This window comes from Zootoca vivipara, chromosome 4, assembly GCF_965207765.1.
Source record: "Zootoca vivipara chromosome 4, rZooViv2.hap1.1, whole genome shotgun sequence".
NCBI lineage: Eukaryota > Metazoa > Chordata > Lepidosauria > Squamata > Lacertidae > Zootoca > Zootoca vivipara.
The window spans coordinates 76757323-76779604 of NC_142587.1; the positions used below are offsets into that span (position 1 = coordinate 76757323).

The 22282-nt window shown below is 37.8% G+C and overlaps 1 protein-coding gene across 2 annotated transcripts in view; it reads right to left on the minus strand.

Annotated features, from left to right (window-relative positions):
- NBEA (neurobeachin) overlaps positions 1–22282 on the minus strand; it is a 365422-nt gene that overhangs the window by 278983 nt on the left and 64157 nt on the right. For both annotated transcript variants that reach the window (XM_088668227.1, XM_035114662.3), the window contains exons 11-24: positions 20628–20736; positions 18448–18600; positions 16736–16904; positions 14675–14754; positions 14488–14550; positions 14293–14390; positions 13196–13288; positions 12548–12656; positions 12372–12453; positions 11514–11637; positions 10979–11171; positions 8807–9823; positions 2760–2977; positions 1736–1889 (exon numbers count right to left, since the gene is read on the minus strand). In XM_088668227.1, the coding sequence (XP_088524353.1) occupies positions 1736–1889; positions 2760–2977; positions 8807–9823; positions 10979–11171; positions 11514–11637; positions 12372–12453; positions 12548–12656; positions 13196–13288; positions 14293–14390; positions 14488–14550; positions 14675–14754; positions 16736–16904; positions 18448–18600; positions 20628–20736 (2662 nt within the window). The remainder of the gene's footprint in view (positions 1–1735; positions 1890–2759; positions 2978–8806; positions 9824–10978; positions 11172–11513; positions 11638–12371; positions 12454–12547; positions 12657–13195; positions 13289–14292; positions 14391–14487; positions 14551–14674; positions 14755–16735; positions 16905–18447; positions 18601–20627; positions 20737–22282) is intronic.

A 22282-nucleotide genomic window follows, 5' to 3' on the forward strand; every position in this document is an offset into this window, starting at 1 on the left:
GCCCAAGGTAGCATTTTGAATCTAACCTATTCTATTCTCACATTCCTATCAAAATCTAAAGGCAATACACTGTATTTGTGCTGTAATTCATGCTGTAATTGTGTCTTGTATGACCTTAAACAAACTCCTCTTGTTTGCCAATTTGTACAGTCTATTCATGATTGTTGTGGTCTCATTGTTTTTAACCAGGAAATCTATCTTACACCAAATTTTGCATTTTTACTGCAAAAAAATATGCCAAGGCAGCTTAAAGATCAAGAGACGTTCTCTCTTCTACTGACCAGAAAAGAACCTGTGCTTTATTGGAAACACCAGATTCTTTTTATGAAGTTTGCCAGGAACTGAGCACATCCATAATTGATACCCCTCACATGAAATGCCAAGAGGCTAGTAAGACATGTGGAAGAGTGGACTCCATCACTCCAGGCTGCTAGTGAGGTATCTTTTCTCTCTCTTTTTTATATTCATTCATTTAAGCAATTTCCTGGAGGTTAATGATCATCATCATATGCATCAAGGAGAAAGGTTCTAGTCCAGCCTGCTCCTCATTCCACTCCTGGGATTTGTTCAAGTAGGAGGTTAATACAGAAGATGTGAGTGCCACCTCACATTCTATAACCCCAGAACTCTACAGCCCCATTCCCACTTCCCTGCTCTTCAACCTTGGGTGCTCAGATGTTGCTGGACTACAGCACCCATCAAACACGGCCAACTTAGTCATCTGTCAAGGCCAATGGGGGTTGCAGTCAACAACATCTGGGGACACAAGGTTGAACATTGGGCTAATTGGGAAGTTAGGGGAAGAAATACTGATCAAAACTTAATTCTGTATCGCAATATGTTGCCTTTAGAATGGTGACCTGTCTTATTTATTCATATTTATATTTAATAATTGTTGTAAACAACTTAGAGGTTTCATTACAATTCAATGGTGTGTACATTTTATTAAATAAGTAAGCATTTTATGCATAATGTAAGTAAAGCTGTGACTGAGATCCAGAATTATGTGCTCAGAAGTCTCTCATTTTAGTTCTCTGTCCTGCTCTCAAGTATTCTTGAAACATGAGGCAGTTTCAGACACTCTTTAAAATATACTGTGATGTTTTGGGGGTAAAATGAAGGGAAGACAAGAAGCGCCACTGGATGTGTGCAAGCCATTGTACACATCTAATAGGCCCATGTTTGTAAATTTGATGTAAGATTGCAGCAATAAATCTAAAGAAGGTGTTAGTGCCACAAGGAAGCAGTGGTCAAGGCATTTGAAATGTGCTTGTTTGTACTGTATCCAACAGGAGAATTCCACATACAGCACCTGCAACAACAGGGTCTACATACTTCGTCTTTAAAAGACGCCTAAATGGAATATGCTCCCAAATGAAAGACATATTTATCTTGACATGTTTAGTACCTCCATTGAGATATTTTAGGAAATCATTCTATAATGATTCTAAATGGGATAAGCTAGGTGAAAAACGGTTTTGCTCTAGAAATTGTGGCGATTAATTTTCCCAGAGAGTTTGAAAACTGTTCTGTTTCAAAAATAAATCATTGCTTTAATACAGCATCATCTATATAAATTGGTTAAGAACATGTTTGATTAAAATTAACTTTCTTAACTTTTTTTTTAATGTACATTTTCTTGTTTTAAAGGAAACTTCCAAAAACAAAGCATCTGACACATTGTTCTTGGCATGCAATTTTCAACATACCCACTAGATGGAAATATTGTACTTACAGTTGGGGATGTTGCTGCAGACAACAATGGTAGAATTCCTCCACAAGCAATGATAATATTGTCTACCATTTGGGAAATGAGGTGGATAGTGTTATGTACAAAAATAATATTTTCATTGCTATTGACAAAATCCATGACAGACTTTGTGGAATGGCTACAAAAAATAATTGAGGAAAAATGTGTTAGGAAAATTCTAGAATAGATTTCTAATACAAAGATCAAAACCAACATAAAGGTTTATTAACAGCAAGAAATCACAATGAAAACTGTTTTTAAAAGGTAGCCTTGCAAATAAGTTCTGAAATGCTACCATCCAACTTTCTTTTTAATATCCTGTCAGCCAACACATATGATACATTAATGACACACCTACAACTGGAAACAAAACGAACCAAACTTCCTTCCAGCTTATGGAAGCCCCACAAAGTTCCATACAGCTTATTCCCTGACCCCGATATAAGAGTGTATGTAGCTTAAACTGGCTATTCTATAAGCTGCTACACAGGACTATTAACAACAACAAAAACCTAATATGCTTCAAGGCCTAAGGGGAAAAGAGTATTTCTCTCCTCTGTATCCCAGTTACCGTAGTTATTTTCTATATCTTCTCTTCAAGAATGTGGAGTAAGGTGGAGGATATTACCGGTAAGTGGATTAAGACCTGGGAGACAATGGCTCAAATCTCCACTTGACATTAAAATGCACTTGGGCTAGCTAGTCACTCTCTTTCTCTCAGCCAACCTTCCTCACGGGATCAGGAGAAGAGAACCAGGAATGTCACCTTGAGTCCCACCATTCTTGAAGCTATATTACTAACCATGCTGAATGTGTGTAGTAAATGTCAGACAGAAAATTTACTTTACGAAGAGCAGGAAGCATGGTACTCATTCAAGAAGCTAGGTAAAGGTATACATTAACAGCTTCCACAGCAGTAAGCTTAACTGCCCAGTGTAATTAACAAGCAACAATGGTTTTATTATTATACTAGTGAAATAATGATATAAAATAATCCGTGGCCCCTTACCTTCTCCAAACATGCACATCAGTTTCTAAAGCAAAAAGCAAATCAGTAAGTAGCCTCTGGTGCATTGGGGACCATTTAAATTCTGGAATACGAAACATTGTTGTTCGTGGACCGGGACTGAACTGTCGCCTCTGTTCTTCTGTCATGGGCATTCCCCGAAATCCCAAATCAACCCGCAGGTCTCTATCCTGTTGTGTAATAGATCGACCTTGCACAGCCTAAATAAGCAGTAAATATATTTAAAACATTCAATGCAAATTCTGGCACTGGTCACACATGGGAACTAAAACACACATATTTAATGCGATCTTTCTTCATAATTAAATAAAACAATGAAAGCAGTATAAATTACTGTAGTCTATAGCCATCCTCACTTAAACAATTTTGTCCTGTTCTAATACCACCTATTAGTAGTATAGGGGACGACAGAGGACAAGATGGTTGGACAGTGTTCTCGAAGCTACGAACATGAGTTTGACCAAACTACGGGAGGCAGTGGAAGACAGGAGTGCCTGGCGTGCTATGGTCCATGGGGTCACGAAGAGTCGGACACGACTAAACGACTAAACAACAACAACAATACCACCTATGAAGCCTTTTGTAGGTAAAAGCATGCATTTTGTCTCTAAGAACTAGTGCCAGTTTGCTTTCTCCCTCCTTCCTGCCACATTCTTTGTATTTTGTGAGACCTGACCTTAACCCTGAAATTTCTAAGCTGCTCTAGGAGCCTTTTTCAGTTGAAGAGCAGCATTAAAATGCTTTAAGTAAGTAAGTAGGTAAGTAAATATCAGGACTAAGTTTGACTTTATTAAATATTATAATTACATTTTGCAGTAAACAAAGCATTAGTTAAGTTTCCTCACTTTTTAAGTGGAAGACCATTATCCTGGCAGGAACAGATACAAAACACACAGGTTTTATCATGTGAGCTTGCTAGAAAGCTATTCAAAAGCTGATTATGTGCCGTTTGGTTGGTTGGTTGGTTTAAAAGCAGCCAGGAGGGTCCTCTAGTAGTGCTACAGAAAATGTGTTTGACTCTTCCCTGATATGCTCTTTTTCTTGATCTAAATCCAACCCAGTAGCTATTTTCATCCTGTCTGCGTTGGGAAAATAGGTATGTGAATTCCACCCAGCCCCACAGCACTGCTTTGAAATCATAGAATGCTAGAGTTGGAAGGCATCTAGTCCAAGCCCTGCTCAACGCAGGAATCTTGTAGCTATTGTGCTCCTAGCAGATGTTTGCACCATCTTCTACATGACAGCCCTTCAGATATTTGAAAACATGTTTCATGTGTCCTCTTCATTTTCTATTATCCAGGCTTAACATCTTTCAACCACTTCTGTGCAACTTGGTTTCCAAATGCCCTCATTATCCTATTGCCCTCTAGTTTGTCAACAGCTTCCTTAAAATGGGACATCCATAACTTGACAAAGTCACCCAGATATGCTCTGATCAGCAATGTTACTTCTAATAAAGATATTTGATACTTCTGCAAACTTGGGGGTTTACCCTGAATCTACTGAACCTCCCCTCTTGTGGATGCATGTTGCACTTCTGACTATGTAAACAATGGTACTTACTACTTGAACCACACAAATGTTCAACTGCCTTGTCTACTGTAATGCAAGGTCACCCTTGAGGACGGCCCAGAGGCTGCAGGTAGTGCAGAATGTGGCTGCTAGGTTGGGAAGTGGGGTAGCTTGATGTGACCATGTGTCACCACTTCTGAAAGTGCTACACTGGCTATGAGCTGATGTGCCCAATTCAAACTGTTAGTGGTAGCATACAAAGTCTTATATGACTTGGGACCTTAGTACCTCAAAAATCACCTTCCCTAATAACCACCATCTTGGGCCCTACAATCAGCAGGGGAGAACATGTTGGTGCTGCTATTGCTAGGTAGTTTCCAGCTGGTGTTGACTAGTGACTGTTTACCACGGTTTTTAGATACTGTAAGTATATTTTTATTTTATTGTCTTACCACTTTGGGGTCTGCCATGCTGGGCTTTTTTGGAAGGAAGGGTGGGTTGGAAATTTAATAAATAAAAGAGAATGGTACACAAAGTGTAGCTGCTTGAATGCAGGAATAGAAAGACATACCCCTGCCATAAGAGGAAAACCAAGCCTACACCCTACATACTGTTTCTTTCCTACTGTAGAATTTTACTTGGGATTACAACATACTGAATTTTATTCTATTCATGAGCAGTCCCGATTGTCTCTAAGTGTGCACTGATGTAGACAAATGTGAACAGGGCAATCACAAATATGGTTTTTTTAATAGGAGTGCAAGTTGTAGTATTGCAAAGAAGGTCAAGACAGCTTGCATGTAAAACAAATCTATTGTGTGATCTAGGGTTGTTTCCAGGTCTCAAGGCCTAGGTATCCTTCACTGACAAGGAATTGTGCTGCTGTAGAAATAGTGTCAACATTCTGTTTCTGAAATAACTCATTGAACTGCAAGCAGATAAACATAGGATTGGCAAACCTCTGTACAGCTCTTAGATTACTTCTATTTTTAAAGTCTTTATTTCATAACAAACAATACCCTAATTTGTGGTATTATTGAAACAATTAAAATAGAACACATGAAGCCACATACTTTAAATTATTGTTTTTGATGGATTAGACCTAGTTTGGGAGATGGCCAAAAAGCTGCCACAGCATTTTGCTTGATCATTAACAAACAGGAATCACTTTCGTTCCTTGACACATCAGTGTTTTGTAGTCAGTAAGCATAGTTCCAACTATGTGGTTTTGAACCACATTCTGTAGGTATTCAGATAGCTATTTTGTTGATGTTGATTGATTCAATATTGCTAATGTAGATTTCTAGATTATATATCAGCCTCCACTGTATAATGTTTTATTCTCAAGGTCATAATTCAGTTTGCTTGGTAAAGAAAGGAAGAGAATGAAGTGTCAAGGATAATTACTAGGCAAATATTCAACGGCCAGCAAAAACTAATTAGCAGAATTACTTTCTCGTGCTAGACTACTGAAAACACTTCTGAGCACGACCTCCAAAGTGACTGAACAAGATACTGGATCAGCATTAAGGATATATGAAGTTTTACATGTAAACAGTCTAAATGCAACAAATAAAATAATTAGTTTGCATTTAAGAACATTCATTTATAATTAACCAAAGTCCAGCTCCTCAGTACTGTTTTAAATTGGGATTAACTTCTCATGAAAAGTATTTGCCTTTGTAATACTGTACAAGGACAGTTGTTTCTTCTACAAGAAGAAATGATTTTGATGTGCAAAATAAATGGAAACCATTACTCACAATATTACTCCTAGTATAACTCCTTTTACTTATCATAAGAATATAAGAGCCTGCTGTGATCAGACCAAATGCCCCTCTAGTCCAGCATCCTTTGACCAAACAGATGCCAATGGGAAGCCTGTAAGCAGAACTCGAGTGCAACAGCATTCTCCTCAAACTGCAGATGCCAACATCTGACATACAGAGGCATGCTCTCTCAGGCAGTGGAGGTAGAACACAATCATCGTGGCTGGTAGTAGTATCCTCCATGAATTTGTATAACCCTCTTTTAAAGTCATCCAAGTTGGCAGCCATCACTACATCCTGTCTGAGTGAACTCCATAGCTTTAACTATGCGCTGCTTGAAGAAGCAATTTCATTTGACTGTCCTGAATCTTCCAACTTTCAGCTTCACTGGATGACCCCAGGTTCTCTTATTATGAGAGATTGGGGGGGGGATCCTTATTCACTTTCTCCACACCATGCAAATCTCCATACAAATCTCTCCAAGCCATACAGCACCTCTGCAATAAAATTGTAATAAGATCTACTGACTATTCTTTGCCATATACATGTAATTCAGGGGTAGAGAATCTGTGGCCCCACAGATGTTGCTAGCCTACAACTCCCACCATCCCTGACCATTAGCCATATTGGGGATGCTGGGAGTTGAAGTCCGAAAACGTCTGGAGGGCTAAAATCTCCCATTTGCCAGCAGAAAGACTATCAAGAAAAAATGAAAGAGGGCAATTACAAAAGAGCAAACTTTTATCCTCTATAACACAGCTGGCAGGGACAAGGTTTCTACACACCTTTGCACTGAAAAGAAACACAGGCTTAATCTGTGAAAGGTATTTTTCTTCAAATGAAAATCTGCTGTCAGTTGGATTTGAACAAAACTTTACATGATGGGCACATGCACCTTTGCTGAGGTGGCCTTGAGGAGCCAGAATGTGCTCCAGAATGTGTTTCCATGTCATGAGCTCCCTCTAGCACTTGCAGGTAGGAATGCAGCTGAATTAGAACATTTTATTCCCAACTGTCCAAGCTGCAAACACTCACACTCAACACAGGGAGGATAAAAAAAACACACCACACCAGCAACAGATAGCACTAACAGGACTTCTCTGGATGCTGAAGGCAACTTGGAAACAGAGCTACTTAGACTAGGCAGTCAAAGATAGAGTGAGGCCTGAAACCACCTTTTTACTCAAAGAAAGATACTTTTTACAGGTAAGTCCAACAGTTGTGAATATGCTCTCAGGGACATACAAATGCTGGGTCCAGAAAGGGTACATCATGGCTGTCTACAACCCTGGAAGCAAATTATGGAGCACCTGCCTCCAAAAGGCTGCCTTAGCAGAGGTGTATGCATCCATTCTGTAAAGTTTTATTCAAGTCCATCTCAAAGCATCTCGACTCAAATAGGAGAAATAATTGCAATGAAGAGACTCTTATTTATTCTCCATGTGTGAGGTTCTCACTTGTCAGACAGAAGAAGAAAAATTGTAGGAGTCATGGGTAAAAGCACTGCATGTGAGAGTGCACTTGAACTATTTTCAGTTTGAGAGGAGAGTGTTGCTCTTCCTAACAGCATCCCATTGCACTCAATGGTATTTGTGCCCAGGTGGCATATCTTGAATTTCTGACTGGCTATCGTCAAAATTGGTGTCATTTAGAGAATCATTAGGCAGGGTAAGAAGAATCAGCATACCATTCTCTAGTCTGCAAAAAGGAATCGTAGTGCCTAAGAGACCCAGCTACTACAATGTTTTGTTTTTAATAGGTGGACCCAATGTGACTTTCTACCATGAAATCACCAAGAGTTCTTCAGCAAACTATTTTCCCTCAGCCCCACATATGCAGTACATTATATTGATCATAATACTGACCCAGCCTGCCTTACATGCCAGAACATCTTCTGGAATTGTACACGGTGTCTTTTTTATGACTGGGTAACTATCCTAAACCCCCACATTCCTCCTTCCTTTCAGTCTAATTCCCAAAGGGAGTCAAAATGAATTTCTGTGATTATCTGCACAGTGCTCACTTTATGGTTTATTCCTGGCTACTATTTACTGTTTTTCTCATCTAGACATAGATCCCTCACAGTTAGAAAATTTGCTATTCTCTGTGGAAGCATGCTTTGTATATTTCTTAACTGAAACAGCATTGAGTAATGTCTAGATAAAAATGTTCCTCCAATATATGGCAACAGCTTTATTTATAAAGCATTATTTTAAATAAATGCCAGAGAGTGAGAGTGAAACAAAGTCAATAAAGTCTTCTTCAGTTGCAAAATTCTGCAAATATAAAGTTTCAGAGAAAGCACACTCTGGTTGATTGCTTGGGAGTCATGGCAGAGTGTTACAGTAGTTTCACTACTATTTGCAATGCCAGTTCCAGAAGGTTTGCTCCTCTCCATGGCATTCGCACTATGGGGGTCTGCATCTTTCCATCTCATTTCATTCTAGTAGCCTCTGTCCTTGACTCGTTTCCTAGAATTGTAGAGTCAGAAAGGACCATGAGGGTCATCTAGTCCAACACCCTGCAAGGCAGGAAACCTTCGCCCAATGTAGGGCTCAAACCCAAGACGCGGAGATGAACAGTCTCATGCTCTACACCGATTCGTATCTACATGAAACTGATGAGTGAGGTTGTATAGGCATTTACTTCTCTTTTATAACCAATATACATAAAATATAGACACACACTTTATTAATAAATTTAATAATATAGTAACATTGTCATCGTACCAATGTGTAAAAAACTTACTTGGGTTGTAGTGGTGGTTTGGATTTTTCTTATTTCCTTCCCCACTTCTTTCCCATCATCAGATCTTTCCGTATCTGATATAATACTCCCTGCATCTACATTTGGTACAGTTTTACCACTGGAAGACTCAGTCTCAAGAGTTGTAGCAACCATTTCTGCATATTCTAATCCTTTGGATGATGAAGCCAGGTCTCTCTCAGAAATTGTGCCCATTGCATCCACAGAGGTATGAATCTTGAATTCTTTATCTTCTATTATGCTTGAGCTACATGCTATGTCAGCACTACCAGTCATGTGAGCGAGGAGTCCAAGGTCATCATTCACACCAAGGTGCATCTGAGTCTCTTGCATATTTGCAATAGTAATGTGATTGCTGGACAGTTCAGGGAGCAATTTCTCCTCTTGGCCGGGTATTTTATCAAAAAGAAATGAGGTATTGTTAGAAGGTTCATCTTTCTCATCAGCTAGTGTTATCAAGGGACCATTGTCCTTCTCTTCACTTTTCTTAATTATGCCTACACTTCCGTGAACATTGTTCTGAAGTTTTTCAACTGCAGCACTATATACATTGTCCAATAAGGATTCTACTTCCACAAGGGCACCATTCTCTCTGGTTACCAAAGTCTCTGGTGATAAATCCATATCGTCCAGCTTTACTTCTGTGGCTTCTACCTTTTCTGCTTTTATGTCAACTAATAGATCGTGAACTTCTACATGCACACCACCCCCTGGTCTATCTGAGCTTCCAAGCACATCATCAGATACTTTTGTTGCAATAAGTAAATCCCTAGTATCTGTACCAACAGGGTAGTCCGTTTCACTTTCTGGGCTTTGGCTTTGTGAGAGATCTTCAATTTCACGAATTTCTATTCCACCTTTTGCTCCTGTTGTCTGAGATGAAAGGCCTGAGATAGTGCTAACATTCCCCTTTTTCCCCTTCTTTATATTCTCCTCTTCTTGTCTTTGATATTCCTCATACATTTTTGCTAGGTACTCTTTGTGAGCTTCATAGGTGACCTTAATACAAACAAATTACAATTTTAGGAGAAAAGTCAATACTTACATATTTAACTAACATTAAAAATGTTGGAACACTATCTAAGCCACTGTGTTCCTTGAGTGAAACAGAACAGAGTATGGACTCTTAGCAGGTTATTAACAAAGGGGGGGGGTGGAACTATTAGAGGCTAATGTCACCAAGAACCCAGAAAAACAGATAAAGTAAAAATTTAAATGTAAGTGAAGGGAAAAAGTGATAAGATACTTAGGATTTAAATAAAATTGACATATAATATAAAGAATCTTTATGAAAACAATTATAAAACTTATGTAAGTAATGTAGTCTACTTATACATTACTTATATTATAAAACTTATGTAAGTAATGTTTTATAAATTATAAAACTTATGTAAGTAATGTAGTCTACTTATATCTCAGTAGGAAAATCTTTTCCTATCTGCAAAAGTAATGGCCTGTATCCAACATTATGCTCTGAACTCTACTTGTACAATGGGACTTCCCCTTCCTATCACCTTCCCCTGAACTCCCCAAATAGGGAGCTACAGGGGAGGGAAGAGGAAGGGGGAGTTATACTGAACAACTGATCCACGAGCCTGATCCACGAATGGAATGACAGCATTGGATGCAGCCATGATGCACTGATTATACCAACTATCAATGAAAAGATTGATAAAAACTAGGAATCTACATTAATTGCAAAACTGGTTCACTACATAGGAACTAAGGAAGGGAGACGACAGCAAGATATCTTAAAATATATTTTATTGAATAATGTAAAGAAAATTTACAATTTAGAGGATTTTTGTATTATACTCAATTATCAGTATTTCTCCTTTATTTAACTAGTAATATAATAATATTATATAACAACATTTATGTAAGTGTTCATATACGCTGTGTTAAGATGTTGAATTTTGAGTTAAGATACCAAATTATGGCAAGCAGATCTATGTGATATGTTGAAGTCTATAATTGTATATTGCTATGCTTAATTGCATAGATGCAGCTGATGGAAGAGCTATAGTGAAAATAATCCAAGGCAGTGGTAAATGGTCATATTTCATACTATCCACAAGATGGCACTAAATTCTATCTATGGCATGTTGGCTACTATGACAGCAGCTAAACTGAACTTCCAAAACTGACTCTTACCTTGGAATGGGCTATGGAAAGAGTATCAACCCAGACCCTCCATCCTCCCCACTCATACTTTATTGCATGGTACAAAAGAATGCGGAAGATGTTGTACACCATCTCAGTAATTTTCTGCTCTTCAGAGTTCTTTGGGTTGATATATCCCAGAGAGAACATCCAGTCCTGCCACACTGAACACTGAAGTAAACATCTAAAATAAAATAGTTACAATATGATCACATGGCATTTGAACATTTCCATTTGTTACAGACGTAAGTAAAGCCTGAATATTTCATTCGAAATATTCATTCAAAGCATTCCATTCTAAAATATTACAACTTGTATTTCTTTTAATTAAGTTTTGTTTGCCTCTCAGCTTCACATTACATATCCAGGGAAAATATGCTGAGATTTGAAATTATTCTTTCTGGATTTTTTTCAAAAGTTTACATAAAGCTGAGTTTACACAACTATAGCTGCACACCCCTCCACCCAGATAAAAATAACATTGATGAGCTTCACACAAAAAAGAGAATAAAGATTACTGGCATACCTCCTATTTTCACGGCTGTTACTGAAAAGTTTTATCATATCTGATAAAAACAAGCGGCGAACTTCCATTAGTTCTGCACTTGGAGTTGAATTCTTTAATAAAGTTGCCACAACCTTGAGAATCACTTTAAAAGAGAAAATGCATGAATTATATTTTTGAATAATTAAGAAACAAAGTCACTGAATTAGACACAAATGTTTTAGCTTCTATAAAACTGTGCAAATATGGTTGTTTCCTAAAATATATATAACCTTATAAATAGACTGATATATGGAAATAGACAGAAAGGGAGCATCTACCATTTTAGCTACCTGTTCCAAAATAAATTCTAACTAGCATACTGCATTTAATTAAAAAAAACTAAAAATCTGAGCGTCTTTAAAGTCATAACCAGCAGTCACTTATGCCAAAAGTCCAATATATTATCAACACCATCCTCTTTTTTGAAAGGAAGGGATGGAAAAGACGGATCACATCAGAAAACTCCCCCCCCCCCCTCAAGCTTATCACAGTTTTCTTTCCTATCAACTTTCGGCTTCTGATGGTGGAGGACAAGAAACTGGAAGGCAGGAGGAGTTCAAAAAATAGTAACATGAGAAATAAAGGAGTAAGGAAAGAGTAGAACACAACAGAGGAGTAATCCTTACATTATTCATACACTCTGGAATCTACCTAGCTTTCCATTAGGACAGAGGAAACTCTGAAACAGCATTCCTCAAGTAGTTTGATAACAACCTGTCGGCTGTCAATTGCCTATAATCAAGCATTCATCCAAAGGACTTAATGAAAATGTTCCTGTGTAAGATACGATTGACTTAAAAAAAATACAACAATGTCTCAATATCAAAATATTCTTACTTGGATTCTGAATTTTCACTGTAGAATCAGGCTCCGGGTGTGGTTTATGAACGACTTGTGTACAAACTTGTTCTGTCAAAATCTACAATACAAGATTGTTACATTTCCTTCTCTGACCAGCAGTTTTACACCAAATCATTTACAAATGAATTTGATAGCACTAGAGTAATGTGTACCTCATAAAGTGTGTTGTAAGTTGTAATGGTCACAGTATTCGTATGCAACATCAATCTCTCTCCAAGAAGTGTGAACAGACTGTGAGTATGCATGATTTCAACTTTTCGCCTAGAGAAAAACATAAATATGGAATTTACCACGAGAAAAATCTGCTGTTGATCTGTTTAATAGAGATAACAAATTATTGTATTTAAATAAATAAAAAAATGTTGAAAAAATATTTGTGCCCATCAAAATTTGTTAAAAAATGAACAAGGGCTTTTAATTTGAGATTGGTTTAAAGAAATTTCCATTGCAACTATTGTAATATAAAATATACTTTTATTCCAAAACAAAAATCAATTCAGCAAGTCTCAATTTGACAAACTTATTGCACACTGTATAAGTTCACTTGATTTGAAATTCTCAAATTTTACTACCTTACATGGCTTTTGACAGTATAGATTGCTATCAAAGTATGCCACAACTCCCACACTTTGGAAGAGTGAGAAAGATGAATAAAATACATAAATTAAATAAAAAGAGCTAAAGAAAAAATAAATGACTAAACTTTACTTTTTAAGGGTAAAAAATGGAAAATTTTGTATCTCAGACCCTTTTGTTTAGCTGTCTGAAGAACATATTAGTAATTGAATCAGTGCACTTACTTATGACCCAGGTGTTTGAGAAAATATCCTAGCACCTTCAGTGCCTGCACCCAGATGCTCTCGCTTTTTGAGGCCAATAATTTATAAATCACTCTGCAGGATAAAATCAGACAAAAGTAGTCACTCAGAAGAACAATTCCATTTGGGGGGAGGTACAAGTAAATCAAGACTACAGAGGCAATCTAAGCCCCTGGCCAGCACTGGTAGAGCTTAATGGATCAGAGTGAAGTCACCAAACCCTGCTGCTTCTGTTGACCTGGGTGGCTAGAGCAAAAAGAAAATATTTATTTGCCACCCAAGATCCCAAGCTGGTGCAGCAAAGAGGTATGAACCAGACTCATTGCTTAAACAGTCCTACCTTACCCCCTCGATATCCCAACTGACAAATTTTCCACTGGTGATTGCCAACAGGGATATTGTAGGCAGCAGCTTTCATCCAGCTGCAGTGTGAATGGGTGCATTGGGGCATTCCTCAGTTATGAAGTTTCGTGCTGGTACTGGGTCAGCAGTGGCAAGCAGGACACCTCAGCCTCATCCAAATCAATCACAGTGGTTCAGTTTACAGAAGCATCTTTTATTTGCACACGTTTCTACAATAAAAGCATGGCATGCACACTTCTTTCACTTGGACTATGGAGGGTATTATATATCATTTGGTGTTTGTTAAGATTGTGATGATTTTAGCATATTCACTTTGACAAAGCTCTGTGGAATATTCAGAGACAATTATATGATTGTATGTACAGTTGTTTTATCTTTGCTTTAAAGAAAATTTTGCAGGAAAACAAAGTATGCCACCCACACTTGTGGCTGTCTTTGTTAGTTTTTTTTTTACTGCAGGGATATCACTGACTACTGTAATTTCTACCTATAAGAACTGAATGAACCACCTGTACAGCACATCAGACATAAACTTTTAAATAGAAAATATATTATATTGTTTTATTTTGAATTATTATGCATTGGTGAATTCTGAATTATATGTTATGCATACTAATCAATTGCTATGATGCATTAAATCTATTTGAAGACATAGAATGTTACAAATTTCATTTCTAAGGAAAATGAGAGAATATCATTATTGTTGTTAATTTTACCGTATCCCATTTCGTTGATCAAAGGCAGGTATCATGGATGCCGGATGTTCAGACATTAATGCCACTAGCAGCTGAAGTACATCATGTATGTTTTCATCCTAAATAACACATAAGATATTAGAAGAATACTATTTCTGTGAAGTTAACACAAAATACAAGTTAAGAGATCTGTATTTTTAACAATTACAAGCTTACCTCATGCATTGTTAGCAAATAATTTAATATACTTTGTAGTTCATCTTCTTTGACACCTCGATCCTACAGAAATGATTTAATTGATCTTTGTTACAATTTGACCAATTTAAGATTTCATCATCAATGAAGTTTTAACATCAGATGTTTATTTTCATTGGCTATGCCCAATAATATTTTAAAATGTTACCTTCAAAATCAGCTGTTTCAAAAATAAAAGCATGAATGCACGCAGTGATATGATTTCCTTCTGTGATGGCCGAGGACCTTCTGAAAAACATGAAAGAGCAGCTCAAATGTAACATATACAACTATTTTAAGTGACTTCAGCATTTTTATGTACTGCCATTGATTTGAACTTTTTAAAACTTCATGCATTAGGACACATTGCAGCCCAAAAGAGATTACAATCTACAATTTGACCTAAAGGAGACAACAGAGAGAGGAGAGTGAGTGTGGGTAAACTGGAAAATCCACTTCAGAAATGCATACACTTACGTTTCAGCAGGGGATAGAGAGTAAGTGGTTAAACAAAATACTTCATGGGAAATTATTCAAAGAAGAGGGAGAAGCAGCATTTTGGAAGACAGTTTCAGGCATGTAGAGCGCAAGGAAAAAACCACAGATGTCAAAGCATGGCTTTGTGTGAATGTGCAAGCTCCCTGGAAAATAAAAGCTGCTTTGCTCTTCCCCAGTCCTTTTAGCTTGGCATGGCACAGCAAGCACGGTAAGTGAAGGTTTGTCTTAGTGAGTTGACAGAACCCAGGGTCACAGTTAAGCCCTCTCCTCCTTAACCATGAGCTGTAACAAATAACAAACCTAGGCTAGTTCTGGTGGTTGAGGAAAGAGCCTAACTAGGTTCAGATGACAGGCTATGCCTTGACTTATCTGCCGTGCCACACTAAGCTAAAAAGACCAGAGAGTGGCAAAGTGGGTGAGAGCTCCTCTTTGGGAGAAAGCACATTCAAGAGGTCTCAGTAAGCCATAGTTTGGCTTACTATGACATGTGAATCAGGCCTATGCTTTGCATCATCAACAAGGCATCATCAAAGTACTAGCTTCTTGTGTTTTCCTTTTGCTCTGAGTGTCTCCCCACCCCCTTCAGACTACAAGAAATCTGACTTAAAACTGAAAAATAGAATTTAAAAATAGGCAACATTCTCAGGAGTACATCACCTTAGCACTACTCTAAGGGTGGCTATTCAAGAGACGGCACAATTTTTTCTCTCTGTTGCTCTAAATGGCAGGATTGAAACCAATGGCTGGAAATTGTGGGACAACAAATTTTAGCTAAACATTAGAAGTAATGCCCTAGTGGCAAGAACTGCTCAAAAGTGGAAACAGATCACTTCAGAAAGGTTGGTTACAAGATTCCTGAACTGACTGAGAGCTTGGAGGTTCCTTCAAACTATGATTCCATAATGCATCAGGATATAAAAGCAAAGAAATAATAGGGGCGTCCCCACCACGGCTCTGAAGCTAAGGATAAGAAGACAAAACCCAAGGGTATAAGTAAGGATTTAAGGAAAGTCACCACATAATCAAAACTATGGGATAGTGTGGAAAGATCTCTGAGGGATACAACTGGAGATAAGACAAACTTTCCCCCAATGGAAATAATGGAAGAGTAATCGGAGAACCAGCCAAGGACAGCAGAACAGAGACCTATGGCCATAGGGGGAGACAAGCAAGAGAGAATAATCAGCTGTACTGAGAGGGGCAACAGTTCAAGAAAGATGAGAATTGAGTAGAGACCACAGGAATCTTCAACAAATTTAACATTGTACTGTGCATGAAATTAACATTTCAAAATAATACTACAGCATATCTAAAATGTGTGGTGTTAATATTCCTTAAACAAGGGGATTCCTTTCAATGTTTTAACCTGCTAGCAACCAATTCACCATAATACTGTACTGGTATTTAAAATCTGCATCTTAAATCTTTTCCTGCTGTTTTAGTTTCTTCTCATAATTTAATGCACTCTAAATTAGCTTTAGAAACCATATGTCACAAAACAATACTTCACATATTACAAATGTCCAAACCTCCCTTTATTCAAATTGCACTTGTGCTGCTAATTAAAAGCTTCCTATGCAATCAATCAAAAAGAGAACATCGGTTTAAAAGAGGCTTCTTACTACGAAGTTTCAGAGTTCAACTCATAAGAAAACTATTTTTAGCAGTATAAATGAACATATTGACACAATTATTTACAGACCCCTACTGTTTCTAAGTTTATTATGCTTACCCAAACCTTTAGGAGTAATGCCACTGCTATCCGCAGGATTAACCACCCAGTAGTAGTATTTCAGTGTGTGCATTAACTGTAATACTGTTCCTACTCTACGTATCGTAGTGTAGATTGTAGCAGTGCCAATGAATTCAGCAGACAAGTATGTATACAGCGAGAGCTGAACCTGAAGAATATTATAAAAAGGACACATGGAATCAATAAATTCAATTTCTAATTATACTGTAAATAAATCATGAATCAACTCATTTCATTTTTCTATTTATATGGCCATAAGTCATTAGGTAAATTCAGAAGTGTAATATATAAAATAATTAATGATAAAAGTTACCTTATGCAGATTGTAGCTCAACCTAAAGTAATCATTACACAAGCATGGTAGCAATTCACAAGATAAAACAAATACAGAATGGGGAGGGAAAGAGGTTGGTTGTTTATATGTATATATTCTTCCTGGCACGTATCACAGATCTTGCTTTCATTAAAAAAAACTAAATCACTAATAAATCTAGCCAAAATTCTGCTAACTTAGGTATAGTCATGTTGACAATTAAAAAAAAATCAGAGCCCTCATCTGTATGTATGTATTTATTTATTTTACATGCTACTTCTCACATTTTCAAACTTAAGACATCTGGCTCGAACAGCAGCTCTTTCCTTCCTTATTTTGAAAATTTCTAAGTGAGAAATGTGAAAGTTTTACACACTGCACTGCATCAGAGGTGTACTCTGGCTTGTTGTCCAATGAGAGAGCTGTACTGAGTGGAAAGGCTTGATGGGGGGTGTTTCGCAAGCCTGGCTGAGCATGCTTATAATCCTCCAAACAAATGAGATTCCTGTGTCAGGGTTCCTAATTGTGAAGAGGAATTTAAGTGTTCTTAGCCAAATGCATCAAGAATCTTGCTTCAGATGTTACCTTCAATGCGGAAAAGATTAGTGGTGGAGTTGACACACATGGGGATACAAAGGGTAGGATTGTCATGTGGAGCCCTGTCCCTTTCTAAACAATCTTAGACAATAAAAGGATTTTAGTCTTCAGGGTATCTTGGGCAATGAATTTATAGATTTTCACTTTTCTATACTATTCAGAAGTAAATAGTCTTGAAATTTTGAAATTTCTATATGAAAAAAAGTCCAAGCTACTAATATGCTACTGATTTTTATACTACATATTATAGAATAATCTCTTTCATATAGGGAGTGTGTGTTTGTTAATAAATTTATATTTCACATTTCAATAAAATTATCAGGGTGGATTACACTCTGCAAAACATAAGTTTTGTTGTTGTTTTGCTACTTAGATTGAGCCACAGTGGAAGCCCATTTGATTATTTTAACAGTTATACTGCTAAATTATACACTTATACAGTGGTACCTCTGGATACGTACCTGATCCATTCTGGGGTGCTGCTTGAACCCTGAAAAGTACGCATCCAGAGCAGCGCTTCTGAGCATGTGTGAAGCGCCGATAGAGCGCTTCTGCACACACGCGATGTGTGCAGAACACTTCTGTGCATGTGTGAAGCACGGAGAACACTTCTGCACATATGCGCATGACAAAACCAGGAAGTAAACACTTCTGGGTCTGCTGCGTTCTTAAGATGAAAATACACAACCCACAGCTAACGCAACCCGAGGTATGACTGTACGCTTATACTGATGAATCAACAGTTTAAATAAGGACTTTATACAACACACTATTCACTGACCTTTGCAGGAGTATGTATCCAAATAGCAGGGTTGAAAAGGATATGATCACATAATTGCTTTAATAAAGGTGCTCCATGTGAGAGGCCATCCAAATATTTTGCAAAAGATAAAAACTGTTCCAGTACAGCTCTTGTTATATGAACTCTGGACGACTGAAGAAATTATGATAATTAAATAATGTAATTAATATAATTCAGGTTTTCAGTTCATATTCACTTCTGTATCTGTGCTGAAAGAGGGCTTCATATGTTACCTACACTGAAACACATCAGCTAGACAAATATATGCACATTACTGAAATTAAAGCCAGTAACTCATCGTTCAACAATATTTAAGCACAAAACATATCAAAATAAAACCAACCAAATACTAACTAAACCACTCAGAATGCTGGCACCAAGTAGCCCCAAAAGTATTTCTTTGAATATGCAGTGGCTCTAGACCAGCAATTCATAAGAAATAGATGAAATAGCAATCCCTGGCACCTGAGCACAGATGAGAGGCCGTTGGGCGATGCCTTCCTTCTCCGCTCATAGACCTCCCTCTCAAAGGTGGAGAAGGAGGTCTGCCACTAAAGGTTTCCTCAATGCAGCAATGTAAAATATCACCACTATCACTGCTATACTGTCACTGCCCCAGAGGCAATTGATGTAAAACAGATATGTAGGGATGGATCAGGGGAGGTCTTCTATCTGCAGTTTCCTTGCATCAGAAGAGGCAAAAATGTATGCCAGCCCTAGAGCTGCCCTTATTTTGAAGCCATTGGGACATAATGTTTTAAAAGAAGCAACCAGCTTAAAAGAAGAAGGGGGCAAGCCATCACTATCCCACAAGTGTGCCTCCATTGAAACAAGTCCAGTGCAAGCCCCACAGCAGTCTCACTTCCCCACACCACTCTCCAAAGGACTGTTCTGCCCATCTACCTGATCAGCCTGCAGGAGAAACTCCGACGAAAGTTTTCTGAGGTTTATCTTTACAACTCAAGAAGGCCTCTCTTTGTAAGACAGAATTATATTTTTTTAAAAAACCTCTTATACAGAAAACCCTTACTAACACTGAACCTGAACAAGATCTCAAAGTAGATGTCTTATTACAAAAGAATTTCAGAAATAGACTGAAAAGAAAAGTTGCTGAATTGCAACTTATTACCAAACTTAAAACCATGGAGAGACCTGGTCTGAATAGAGACATTGGATTCTTATCTCATTGATATAGCTTTTTAGCAATCTCACCCCTTGCTTTTTCCTGTAAGACCAATTGCAGTCATTAACGGTTGTCTACAGGTTTACCACACCTATCAGCCAATGGGAAAGATTGAGGGCACTAGGAGAAGGGGACGACAGAGGACAAGATGGTTGGACAGTGTTCTCGAAGCTACGAACATGAGTTTGACCAAACTGCGGGAGGCAGTGCAAGACAGGAGTGCCTGGCGTGCTCTGGTCCATGGGGTCACGAAGAGTCGGACACGACTAAACGACTAAACAACATCAGCCAATCACCTATTCCCACCACCCTTCTGAGTAATACCCCTCCCCACCCTCTCACTATATATAAGGGTCTGGTGGCTTCTGTTTCAGTGTATCTGAAGTAGTGTACATGCACACGAAAGCTCACACCAATGACAAACTTAGTTGGACTTTAAGGTGCTACTGGAAGGAATTTTTTTTACTTTGTTTGAACCTGGAAAGATTGCTGTGGCACTTCTTATATAAGCAGTACCTAGCAACAACAGAAACAAAAAGTCTGGTAGCACTTGGCACAACCAGCACATCATTTCAGGTTTAGTAGAGAGAGTAAAATAAATAGAGTCTTCCCTAAAAGCAGATTTTAAAAAATGAGAGTCTGAGTTCAGGCAACTGAGGATGTGTTTACACTGAGATTTTAAACAAAACCATGTTAGTTCCTCACAGATGAATTTGAGGGGTTTTTTAAGCAACAATATTCTCACAAGACACAAAATACCATCAGCATAAAGAGACCTAAACCACATGTAACAAGACACCAACTTGGAGTTCAAGTCTTCAGTAAGCTGATGGCCGAGTGACTAAATGCGCTCAATATTTACCAGCCCAATATGAAATCATTTGCATACAACAATTATGGTGGACTTGTGGCACATTTATTTGATTTCAATCTGTTCTGGGTAAAATATTATTAAAATAATATTAATACAACTTACCTTTTCAAGGAGATAGCCGATAACTAGGAATCCTTTTCCACCCAGCATTTGTTCTTGCATGGCAACTGAACTCTTAAGAAGTTCCACCAAGAAAGCCAAGAGGGTAGCACTGCATATAAAGTACAGGCACAAATTAGACTGAAAGTGTTCCAGATTTAGTTTTTAGTGCTGTTAAGTCCTATAAGCAGGAAAAATCACTTGCAAATTACATTCTCCTGAATATTTTTAAATATTGACACATTACAATTATGCTCAAAACACAGAGCTCATCTGGGTCAATCCCTTATTTGTCAAGGACCGCCTGAGGTTAACATGATTAACAAATTATAGATAATCAGAAGGAAGCCTTGATAGGACTTGAGTTGACAGGACTCTGCCCGAGTGCATCATCTTGCAGGACATCCAAACTAACAAAATGTGGTTGTCTAAATGCTTTTCTTTTGGATATGGAAGAGTCCTACTTATGAGTGCAAGACAACACTGTGAATTATTACGAGTAGTACTGACACATTCTAATGGTAATCAGTACCATCCTTATAGGTAGCAAGGGAGAAACTGAAGGCCTGTCACAAAGATGAATAAAAATCTGTCAGCTTCCAAGTACTCTCTGGCGAAGTTTACGTGTAATGACCATGATTTGCATTCTCCTCCCCGATCTACTCCAATTTCTGGTTGAGGTAGACCAAAGTTTACGGTCATATCCAAATTTGCCAAACCTCAAATTGGAAGCCACACTTTGAAGTGATATTTCAATTCTGGTTTGAAGGCAAAATACAGTTTGGGGAAATCATGTTCTAGATAGTTCACATGTAATGACAAAGTCAACTGTCATTTAAAAATAAATGTGACATTTCATTGTTTTAATGAATGTGCTAAGCTACACTGAGGAGGTTTTTTTAACAGAACAGCCAGTTATAAATATTTTAATAAAATTAAGGCCCCCTTTAAATGAGCATGTATTTAGCAAATTTCTTAATAAACAAATAAATACTAATATGAAAAAATGATCAGTGTGCTACAGGAAACAACAGGTATATCTTAAGTCTATTGATTCAAATAGGTCTACTGCAAGTATGATTTAGTTTGATATTACCTAATAACCCTTCTTTAATTATCTAAATTGAGCATGCTATGTGAGCTGGATAGCTCAGTTGGTTAGAGCATGGTGCTAATAAGACCAAGGTTGCAGGTTTGATCCCTGTAAGGGACAGCTGAATATTCCTGCATTGTGGGGGCCCTAGATCAGGCATCCCCAAACTTCGGCCCTCCAGATGTTTTGGACTACAATTCCCATCTTCCCCGACCACTGGTCTTGTTAGCTAGGGATCATGGGAGTTGTAGGCCAAAACATCTGGAGGGATGCCTGCCCTAGATGATCCTCAGAGTCCCTTCCAACTCTATGATTCTATGTTTAAGATACTTTCCCCTATTCTCAAAACCAAATGGAGTAGTTGCAACAGCAGACAATTAAAACACAACCAAATTATACTGACCTGCACCTCATTTATAATGATACAAACGCTACTGACAGAATTAAAGCCACACCAGCATAAATATACTCAGTGATTCAAAGGCTGACTAGGTAAAGCAAAAAAATCAAGCATGAGTCAATAGTGCACCAGACCTCATCTCATTCATGTGTTTGCAATGAGATA